The sequence below is a fragment of the Pan troglodytes genome, chromosome 17, assembly GCF_028858775.2.
Source record: "Pan troglodytes isolate AG18354 chromosome 17, NHGRI_mPanTro3-v2.0_pri, whole genome shotgun sequence".
Taxonomy (NCBI): domain Eukaryota; kingdom Metazoa; phylum Chordata; class Mammalia; order Primates; family Hominidae; genus Pan; species Pan troglodytes.
In genome coordinates, this window is record NC_072415.2 from 67,076,941 (window position 1) to 67,088,854 (window position 11,914).

The 11,914-nt window shown below is 38.1% G+C and overlaps 1 protein-coding gene across 5 annotated transcripts in view; it reads left to right on the plus strand.

Moving 5' to 3' along the window:
* Positions 1–11,884, plus strand: part of WDR7 (WD repeat domain 7) — a 377,397-nt gene extending 365,513 nt beyond the window's left edge. For all 5 annotated transcript variants that reach the window (XM_009434062.5, XM_009434059.5, XM_523934.7 and 2 more), the window contains 2 exons: positions 3,187–3,291; positions 9,091–11,884. In XM_009434062.5, coding sequence (XP_009432337.3) covers positions 3,187–3,291; positions 9,091–9,294 — 309 coding nt within the window. In that variant the 3' untranslated portion in view covers positions 9,295–11,884. The remainder of the gene's footprint in view (positions 1–3,186; positions 3,292–9,090) is intronic.
* The last annotated feature ends 30 nt before the right edge of the window (positions 11,885–11,914 follow it).

Sequence of the window (11,914 nt, forward strand, 5' to 3'; positions counted from 1 at the left end):
AGAAGACTTTCAAGAAAGTTAAACTCAGTATATGACAGGACTTCAACAACAACAAATGAAAACGGAACAGTGATGAGTAAAATGAGTAGGAGGAAGTATTTATTACTTGATCTATATAGAATGAGCATAAATTTAGTTCTGAGTTTCCTGGCAGTAAAGCAAGACAGTGTTAGGTTATGTAATTATTGTTACATGATAAATGAAAGCAACAAATTTATCTGGAAAGACAAACATTTTCCCAGCAGACAATTCAGGCTGAACTTATTTCCCAAAATCTTCTTTGAGAGACACTTAAATAACAATGATCAGTGTCTTCAGCTGAAATAGAAGTACCCTTCACGTGGATGTTTTAAATACTCGCCAGAGGAAGACAAAAAATGGAATATTTAGAGAAGACTGTTCTGAAGGAGCAAATATGGTCCCAGTGAGTCTGTTTTACTACTTTTACAAAAAGCTAACTTGCTAGCCTCAAAGAAAGGGTTGTGAATGTGTCCACTGGGTTGTAACATGCTTTGGACCTGGTGGTTTATAGCCTGCTTACTGTTATGTTCTCTAACTTACTGAAGCAACCTTCTGGTTGCTGATTAAGGAAGGATGCTAATCTGAAGGAGGAAGGCTTGGCATTCTGTTTTGAAACTGAGGGGCCCAATCTCCAGAAGGAGGCTCAGTCCACCTCTACACAGAGTTGGGCTTTGGGGGCTTTCAAGAAGGGCCAGTTTTTCTTAGAAGAACTTTTAATCTACTCACAGTTTTAGATGGATATTAGGATCCCAGAGCATGGAAGAAACTTTGAATTTTGAATCAAATATTTGTAATAGAAAGGTTGCATTAAATGCCAGGAGGGACCAGGTGGGAAATAAGTGAGCTGGGCAGCCTGGTACACAGGTCTTGTTTTGTGTCAGTGCTGGACTGGTGAAGTGAAGAGCACATGCTCAGGCTGAAGTGCTCACCACCACTCAGCCCTGGCTGATGCTGCCACATGTGAACAGAGGCCCAGTATTGCCCGATCCTCCAGTTTTTCAGGAGAGGCTGGAAATCTTGATTTTACAAAAGATCTGATCAATTAGAAAGATGGGCTGAAAAAATTTGTTTTTTGCAGTTTTGCAGGCCAAACCAAACACATCTATTATCTAATTTCAGGTTAAGGGTTTTGAGTTTGCAGCCTCTAAGTCAAGGACTTACTGTCCTACTGTCTTTACCATAAAGTGTCCTCAGATTGGCCCAATAGAATTTCAGACTTTTAGCAGAACTGAATCTTGACGTTAAAAAACAGTTAAAAATGCTTTCCCAATGAGCTGATTAAACTGACCTAGTAAGTGGGAATGGACCACTTTTTCTGATTTAATTGGTGAAAGGCTTTTTTCCTGCCTGAGTGATTCTCATTCCAGAATAGTTCATGGTAAGCTGGTTTCTTGCGATAATTATGCAGCAAGTGCACTCCATTTCTTAAATTAGTACATTTATGGGCCAGCATCATGAGTAATCACATCTATTTAATCAAATGCCACAGTCTGAAGTCTGTGTTTGTAGGCAACCTGGTATGCTATGTGATGGTGATTCTGAGATATGTGATTAAGGCATAGTTTTGGAGAAGGGTTCATTGAAGAGTGTACTCAAGTGATTGAGTTATATGACTGTTTATATGTGTCTGGTCATCTCTAAGCAAGCAGGAGTAACAAAAATATTAAAAATATTGAATTGTTATATGCCATGCATTGTGCAGAACGCTATGTATTACCTCATTTAACCTTTACAAAGCTCTTTGAGTTAGATATTATCATTATCATCATCATCATCGTTCCTACTTTACAAACGTGGGTACTCTGCGATGTTAAGTTCCTTAAATAACGTGGCCTTAGGTTCCACAGTTAGTACGTAGTAGAGCTCACATGCAAACCCAGGAAGTCCGGCTCACATCAATGCTCTCTCCCTGCCCAGAGCCCAGTTCTATACCAACATAACTTTTTTTTTGAGTGTTAGAAAACAAGTGTTATTTGGGACACCACAGTCCCTTGAAAGTCTAATGACAAGAAAGGACAGAATGCAAAGGCAGCAAGGAATGTGCTTGTGTCCCTACCCCTGTTTTCCCTCTTCTTCTTCATCTTAGGCATTCAGATATGTAATATGAAAAAAATCTTCTGAAATGTACAGTACCTATGGGCCAAAACACATAACAAGCCTGATGCTCCCACTGAGACTCAGGGCTCACAATTCTTTATCAAAAATGACAGCTGGAAGCAAACCTGTCCTGAATTTTCTTAGTTTAAGGGCACACATTTCCTATTCCTTTCTAGACAAAGGGAGGAGACCAACCTACAGCTTGTAAGCCAGATTGAATATTGGTTATTGTGGCAGAGGTATGGTTTTAAATAGTTCAGTACAGGGAGATTAATACAATATTATGCTAATGTGCTTAGTAGCCAATGTCTTCTGTAATTATTAATATCATCAGACTTGAGTATTGTTTTTATTAGGAGGGACCTTCTATCAAAGACCTAGTCTAAAATACAACTTCCTTTTTATTATTCATGGTTAAATCAATGATAGCTATTTGGCAGAGGTTCAAAACTATCCCTGTTAACTTGTTTTTAATGGTATTTGATTTATGTGTGTGCCCAAACCTCCCACATGTGTGTGGATGTATATTTACTAATTGCAGCTATATACATTTAAATACAGTGTTATTGGTAGAAAATGAAGCATAAAGCATGAGCAGTGTATAATTATTAAGGAGATTAAATTATAGTCTTTAACTCCTTCCAGAACAGGGATTTTTATAATGCAGCTTTGATTGTTTTTTATTTCAGATGAGCAAAGTTCCTGGATACTTTTGGTGATCAGTTTCTTACCTTTCTAACTAATTGTAAAATTCTTCCCTGTGGTGGACATAAATGAATTAGCACATTGGTTTGCCTATTAATATATGCTTTTTCTTTGGGCTCATGCTGCCCTCCCCAACTAGGAGGCAGGTGGACACCTCAGAACAAGATTGAAGCCCTTGGAGAGTTCCCTCAATGAGAGAACGTCTGTTGCTTTGCTTATTTTTCTAACTGATTTTATAAACAAAGAAGATAACAGCATCTAATACCCGTGATGTAACTTGTTCAACATTGAATGCATTTGTGTGTGTACTTGTAATTGTCCTGTGAAATGCTTATCATTCATGATATCTGAATTTTATTTTAGACAATCCATGGACACAAGGGACCAATCACTGCAGTGGCTTTTGCTCCTGATGGAAGATATCTTGCCACCTACTCAAACACTGACAGCCACATTTCTTTTTGGCAGGTAAGAGTAGATGCTCCAGGGTCTTAAAGCGTATACTGCGTGATATGCGTTTGGTAGTAAGCCTTCCTGTTGAGCCTACCTGCCGGCCCTCCTTCCTGTCCTCCCTCCCTCCTTGCAGCAAACATCCAGTCTGTATTGATTGCTGATGATGTGCCAGGCACTAGCATGCAGGGTGCTGAGAATACAATTAGCAATCTGGAAAGAGGGGCATCTGCTCTCACGGAGCTTGCAGTCTGAAGTAGACGTACATAAATAAGCAATTATGGTCCCAGGGAAGCCTGAGAATAAGGTTGTGGGAAGGCTTTTCAGAGGAAGTGACACCTAAACTGAGGCTTGAGTGATGTGGAGGAAGGGCTGGGTGTTCAGGGTGGGTCAGGAGGTGTGGGTGGTTAAGAAGGGGGCACAGGTGCACGAGTAGCCGTGAGCAAGGGCCAGCGTGTTTGAGGGCCTGGCCTGAGAGGAATCGGGCAGGAGAAGCCTCGCTGGCTTCAGCTATTCATTTACACGAGGCCTTCACACGAGGTCCCGGGTCTGTGACTCTAACAGGGCGTAGGGCATAGGATAATAAGGTGTTTTCCTAGTGTTCACCTCATGTCCCTTTTATAATTATCTCATTTTTCTTTGCATTCTGAATTTCCCACATAATACTCATAATTCTCAAACTGTTCAAAACATTTCTTAAGATCTCACATAGTCTTTGGTAAGCAGTTCATGAGAATGCCTATGTTTAATTCTGAATAAAATGAACATTAATTTTGAGCAACTAATTTTGGCAATAGAATATGTTTGATCCTCACTGCTTAATTTCTATCCCATCTTCTTTTTAATTACCTTACTCTTTTAGTCCTGAAAATTACCAAGAAATTAAACACCCCCAAAAAAGTTAATTTAAAATTTTGTTGTTACCTTTATTTTCTTAGAATGCCAGTATGTTTTATGAGATTTAGTTTATTGCTTTGAAATCTAAAACAAAACAAAATAAAAGTTTAAACAAGGCTTCAGCACAACTGGGTGATAGTTGAAAAAAATCAATAGGTAATAAAATGTAAAATGGATACAATAAATTACTTAATTAACAACGTGCTATTAAAGCATGACAACTTCAAAATCTGTCAGACTTCTTCTACTTTTATCTAATTTAGTTTTCCAGTTTATTTTCTCATTAGCCTTTCTTCTAGAATATATCTCCAGCATCTTAATTCGCTCATATTAAACTCCCTTTATCAGAGATCTCACCCAGCCCTCATTTTCCCAGTGAGTATCCACAGCACTGGTGTTTTCCACTCCTGAAATTCCACAGTGATTCCATTAGGTGTTCAGAAACTGGGCTTTTGCAGCAATGGTTCTTTAAGGATTTTACCTACTGATTTTTTTGGGGTCCCCCCCGCCGCCACTCATGTCTAACTCAATGGCCTCTATTATGTCAGCTGTACCTTCATACAAATTTTCTTTTATTTCCTGTTCTCTTGGGATCTTGGAGGAATATTTATATAAAGCTCCACTCATTCCACATTTATTGGATGTCTGAGTGGTAGGTACTGGCCTGTGCATTAGAGACACAGAGATCAGTAAGTCATGGGTCCGTGCTTGCCAGAAACCTGTGTTCTGTCCAGGGTTTCTTCTTTGGAATAAACAAACAAAACATCTCTTTTTTCCAACTTCCTTTCTGCTAAGAAAACATAATTTCTTATATAAGAAATACCTCACATATTAGCCAGATTTGAAACTTTTCCCAGTATTTTCAGGAGTATTTTAAATGAAATTTTCTAAATGTTAAATTATCGTTTTCCCCTAAGATCTTCAAGGTTTTATTTGGATATGCTCATCCCTTCCTTGAATATTTTTCTATTTATATCAAAATTACTGCCCAGGTCACTGATGGGATTATGGGTAACATCCTTTTCACTTAGAGACCAAGCTCGTTTATTAGATGGCTTCCTTTTCAGGTAACATCTTTTTGTCTTCCAGTTCCTCTCTGAAGCCTCCTGCTGTTGACTCTGGGCTTTGCCAAGAGCACTCACATCTGTGTGCCTGGACACATGGCTTTGCACACAGTGGGGCTGCAGCACATGTCCTTAATCCACAAGCTCACCTACTCCAAGGGCTGCTTCCTGTTATTTGCACATGCCAAAGCCAAAGCAGCCCAGGCAACACCCAGGTCATTCTTGCCTCTAAAACCAATGTCGGAATTTAACATACAGCCCATTTCTTCATGTTTATGTTATACCAAACTCAGTCTTGAAATTTTAATGGAAGATACAAAGACAAGTCCTTTCAGCTTTCTCAGGAAAATGCAATGAAATCTCTTCCAGAATTGTAGTTGTCTTATTTGAATTAAAAAGAGTCCAAAAAACAGTATTAGATCTACTGCTGCTCTCCCCAAATGGGCTTTGCTGATTTATTTAGATACATGTTGTTTCGTTGTAATGATGTATCAGAATACTTTTATATTATTCCAGTAAGTGTACTGTAATATATTTTGAAAAGTTAATGAAGTCTTATTAATACAGAACCTTACTAAAGCTATCAGCTATTAAAATCTTTGCTGAGAAATGAGTGTTAATGAGAAATATTGGTTGGATAATTACTCAAGTGAGACTTAGTAAGGTCTGTGTGCAGCATTACTTACATTGGGAATAGCATTAAAACATTTCCTGTTGTGATGAATTATAGCTGTGTTTCTGTGTGTTCAGAAAATAATCTTCATAGAACCACTTTTGTGAAGCATTTATTTTTGAAGGGAAGAAAAAAGCCAAAGTTACATTTGAGTGAATTTACATTCTCATCTATCAAATGATGTAATTTGGCAGTCATTCAAGCCCTTTGATTTTCTAACCCCGTTTTCTACAATTTGAATATTTCACTTCTCCGTATCCATTGGCATTTGAGCAAGAGGAGGAGTTTGGTAATGAAATACAGTCACAATTCTCTCACCTAAATCTTACCACCACTGTCCAGCAAATATCCTTTTTCAGAAATGCTGATAATAAATTAGGTAGATACTGGTTTCGTTTATTTTTATTTACTCCATTGTATAGTAGAATACTATTCAGCCATTTAAAAGGAATAATGTAAATTTGTAGTCATTAACAAGAGAAGACTGCCGTCAGCATTTTGTTGAGCAAAAAGGCAAATTATGAAACTACATTTTAATATAAGCTTGTTTATATAAAATTTATTAACTCTGCTTCTCTTCATCTTTATGTATATGTGGAGGTCTGGAAGGTTGCTTACCAAAATTTTAACAGTGACTGTCTTTGGGAAAAGATATTTCAGGGGTTTTTTGCTTTCCTTTTTGTACTTTTCTTTATTATTTGAATTTTCCACAATGAGTATTTACTATCTTTGCAATCAGGAAAAAGTGAATGTTACCAAATCTCATAATTCCACATAGTTTGCATTCATTCAAGGCTCAAGATGTCCTTACTCGAGCATCGTTTGTATCCAGTCACTGTTCAAGAAAACATTAATATTGAATAACAAAATTGTTAGTTGTTTCAGAGAGAGTCATTTGTCTGAGTTTATTGGAAAAATTAATACCGTTACTATAATACTTCACATTCATGCCGAATTTGAAGAGGTCATAGGTAAAGGATGATCTTGAGCAATGAATTTTAGTGAACGTGGGGGTCTTTATCGTTCCACATGTTATGTCCCTTATAGAATTTCACAGATCCCTATTCTCAGGCAGGAATAGGGATATGTGAACTATGATAGTTATGTCCCTTATAGAATTTCACATATCCCTATTCTCAGGCAGGAAGGCTATTTGACCTGACCAAAGGCATTTATCAAAGTAGGGATGGCTCAGGTTATAAGAGGAACCCAGTTGTAATGGCCTTTTCTAAAATCTTTACATCTAGAGTATTCCCATGAGATATTCTCTCCCTTTTCATGTTTAGCTCTCAACCCATTTTTTGTTCCTGGCTAAATTTGAAGAGAGGAATTAAAAATAAGGAAGTGTCTGAGCATTATATGCCCCTTGCATTTTGAGTTACCAGCAGAAGCCAAGCTTCATACATATATTCATAGAAAATCCATAAAGAATGAAAAATACCTTGTAGTTATTTATCAACTGAGAAATTAGATTTTTTCTAAAACACACTACGCCTGTTGATGCCAGTTAATGTTAACCAGCAATCTTCTGTGTCATTTGGATCTATCAAATTAAGCTCATCATCATTATTTATATTTTAACTATTTGGGAACATCCAAGAAAGCAATAAGGCATTGATTTTTATCTTCTGTGAAGTTTTTGGGAAAAGGAGAGAAGGAAGCAAAGAAACACGCTTCTGAAAGGGTGACAGTAAGGAACTGCCTGGCTGGAAACAGGAACCGAACTCTAACAGAAAGAGTTAACAATAACCATACATTTGGTTTTAAAATTTGACCTCGTACACTAGTGATTTTTTTTCACCTCTGTGTTGTGTTCGGCGCTATTATTAATGCAGGAAAATCAGTAACATTAGTCATCTTAAAAGGGTTATTACTCAAGATGATTTAAATTGTGAAAATGTCAGTGGAGCCTGCACACCCTCTGCTAGAGATGCCATGATTTACGCCCTCTGACACCATCCTGCTGCTGAGAAGGGCTAGAAAAAGGAATGGCTTGTGTTTTGCACTGATCCACATGCAGGGGATGATGTCAGTGATAACACATCTTAAATGTCCTAGGATTTGCCAGAGTTTCATGGATCAACCATTTGTAGATGTTGGATCATAATCTGCATGCTTCATGCAAATCTCTAGAATCTTACACATCGAGATGGAGGTTATACTGGAGAGAAGCATTGGAAATGAAAATTAGTACAAAGAAAAAGTGTTATTTACAAGGCTTCTTTCCAGATTTTCAGTATTCTTTCCATGTGATATTATAATAGCACACATAATGCTATTGAAAATGTTTTAAGTAATATTTAGAATCTAAAGAAATCTTCAGACTCAGTTGCTTAGGAAACAGTTCACTTCAGTATTTAGTACTTCAACCTGAATGCATAGTTGTTCATGATTCATAATTTCCATGTTGTTTTTCATTTATGTGGCTGGATTAAGAAAACCTAAAATTTAAATCCAGAAAAACTGCCAAAAAGCAGAAATTATCAATTGATAAAAAGGTATTGTCAATAAAATATTAACAGCAGACTCTCCTTAGTATGATAGCAAAACAGTGAGGCACAGACATAGTGTTGAGATGAAATTGATTCTGGTTCTGCACTTTATAATAAGCAAGAGCTTTCTAGAAAGCGAGTTTTTAAAAAGCAAGTGAAGAGTGAAGGTATTAGTAGGTAGGAAATGGGGGTGGAAGGGAGTCTTGAGCTTTATTTGATCCAATTGTCACTCTATCTACTGCTTAACTTTGCTTCCTTTTCTTGAACTAATTACAAATCCCAAAACTTGTCTTCGCTGACTCATCCTTCAGGGAGTGAGTGCAGTTAGCATTGTGGTAAAGAACATGAAAGTCTTCAGTTTTAAATATCCACAATTTCCAAATATCTGTGTTGTCTAAATGAACCATTTTATTAAGAGGTATAATTTAGCTCTCTTCCTAAAGATCCATGGACTCTCCTGTTGTCAGGTTCTACCCCTATAAAATTCCTCTAGATTTCTGCATTTACCATAACAGCATCAGAACAATTCCAAGCACACTGAAAGGAACTTTTGAGAGGTTAAGAACAAGCTTAGGTGAAGGAGAATAACCATGATGGAGGAGAAAGTGGCCAGGAGAGATCGACCCAGTCTCTGTGATAGGGAAAGGGAGAGGGCTGTTCAAGTGACACATGTGCTCTCCTGTCCCTCCAGATGAACACGTCACTGCTGGGAAGCATCGGCATGCTGAACTCGGCACCTCAGCTGCGCTGTATTAAAACCTACCAGGTGCCCCCTGTGCAGCCCGCGTCCCCCGGCTCCCACAATGCCCTCAAGCTGGCCCGGCTCATCTGGACTTCCAACCGCAACGTCATCCTCATGGCCCATGACGGGAAGGAGCACCGCTTCATGGTCTAATGCTGCTGCCTGCCGCCGTGACTGCGTTTTAGTTCTATAAATTATCCAAGCCAATGTTGCTCTGTCCTTCCTCACACCAGATTGTTCCCAGGGGCCTGCCCACCCCAGTGCCATCCAGTGGCGCGGCCGGGTCTTGTCACTTGTGCATGCTTCTCAGGGGCAGAACCCGCTCGTGCCATCTGTCGATTCAGAGGCACGCACACATGCTCTGCAGGATGTGGCCATCCTGTCACCAGGTAGTTTTTCCCTGCCAGAGATGGAAGGGGAAAGCCAGCGGTTCCTGGGAACGCTCTTGTTGCTTGGTGCAACAGAAGCACAAAAATCAATAAACACTGTGATTGCACTCCCAGCCCAGATCAGCATTTTTAGCCATCTCAACCCCACCTCTGAAGTGCTGCTTGAATCTGGCCGTTCTGACACTGGGTGTTGAGGTCATGTGGCAGTCCTCATGATTGAAATTATTGCCCTTTGAATTACCTAAAATATTGTTTACCAAAAAGATTCTGTGTTTACATGTTCTTTTCTTCTGGTGATTGCTAGGAAATTACTCAATCCAATTTCCTAGGGTTTAGCTACCACCTTCTTTATCAACAGCTAACCAATTTGAGATTCATGATTAATTATGTACACAAAAATATTTTCCTTGTAGAAAATAGTTTTCCAGACACTTAGCCTTCTGAAGTGCTCATCTCTTGCTTAAATGATAGTATATTTAGTAGTTTAAAATAAAAATAATCACTCCCTATGATCTAGTTAATGTAATTATCCAGTCACTGTAACTAATCTCTTGAAGGGACTTTTGTGATAAAGAGCCAAGTTCAGAAGCATAGCGTGTACCGAAAATGAAGACTCTCCTATCTACTGCTACAGATCCTGTTGAAGAAAGAGCTTACCCCTTTCCCCCGGAAACCTTGCAAACCTGTAGTTCCCATATGTGTGGCATATGTCAGTTATGAAATTATTATAATTCAGCCTTCAAACTACTACTGATCAACTAAAGGAAAGCTAATAAGGTATTTCTTTTAAACAAGTATTCTGGAAAAGTAATAACTATGGCACAAATGTTCAGGAGTGTATATAAAAATATGTGGGCTCTCGATTTATTTGAGCAAACATTGCAATGAGGGTGTTCATTATGCTTCTAAGTAAGCTTTAACTAGATCACTTTCTTCTTATGTCAGATTGTGCTGGTTCTAGCTCATAATAAGGAAAAAAATAGAATTATATTTTGTATGAATTGTTTCTAACAAACCTTGATCTGTATATACTTGTGAGGGGTTGTTTGGTTGCCTAATTGTTGATTGGTTGGTTAGTTGGGCAAAATCATTTATTACATGCAAAAATAGAAAATTATTTGTTAAATTCAGAGAAAATATGTGAAGTTTACAAAGGAACCAAAATGATAATGGGAGAATTTAGTCTTAAAAGTTTAGGTTGTCAGAGTTTATCTAATATACAAAAAAGTAGGATCAAAGTCTAGGAACAAACATTGGTTACTTCACTGAAACAGATTTTTAAAGAGCATATTAAGAAATTAAGACCATTAGATCATCTCTTTCATAATAATATGATGTTATTTCCATTGACGGCAAATCTATACTGTTCCTTGGTTTTAGAGTTGGGTATTCTTTCAAAAGTGAATTTAGGCACATGCATGTACATTGTATTTATAAAGATTATATATGTAGTTTCCAAGGAAGAAACAAAGACCTATACAGTGTAGACTTTATTTGTTTGGTGAACGTGCTGTTGTGTTTGGCATAGCTAGAGAAATGTAAGGTAAACTAAAAGGCTCACTTTGTTTTCCAGTGGGTCCAGAGTCTTCTCTATACCCAACATATGTTTACTTTATGAACTTAAATGGAAATTAATTTATTGTAGACTACATCTCTATTTGGAATGATGAGGTAAATGTATACCTTAGCATTTTCTTTAACAAAAATGTTCTGTGTATCAGGAAAGAGGTGTGAGAGCGTTAGGCAGCCTGCCGCAAACACACGGATGGCTCCCACCGCCACGAAGGTTGAGAACAAAACCAGGGGGCCCAGAGGAGCAACAGCCCTGGGCCACAAGCGTGGGTAGGCCTTTCACGTATTCCGTCTGCACAGGCAACCAAGGCCAGTAGAAAGCTATGGCTGCAAAACCCTGGGGTGGATGATGTTTGATGATTAGACGGTCATCTCTAACTACTAAACTAATATCTGCATTCTTGTTAACATAAATCTCTCCTTGGCTATTTTAATAGCCACAGTCCCGAACTTCATCCCAGCTTAGATTTCTCAGCACTGAGGTAAACTCTGCATTGTCATCCCAGTGTACACCTTTAATGTTTTATTGATTTCACTGGCACTGTATTTGGACCTATCCTTGTATATGTAGAGACATATGTGGCTTCACTGGTAATTTACAAGCAAAAGATGACATGACATGACACCTGTGTGAAAATGTGATGATTGAACTCCCTGTGTACAGCGAGTGAATTAAAATGTCTGCCTCTCCAGACATTTCTTAATGATTCCACTTAATAGACTCTATGTGTGCTGAATGTTCCTGTGTACATATGTGTGTTAAATAAAACAATTGTATTGAAGACTGTTTTTCTCACAATATTACCTTTTCC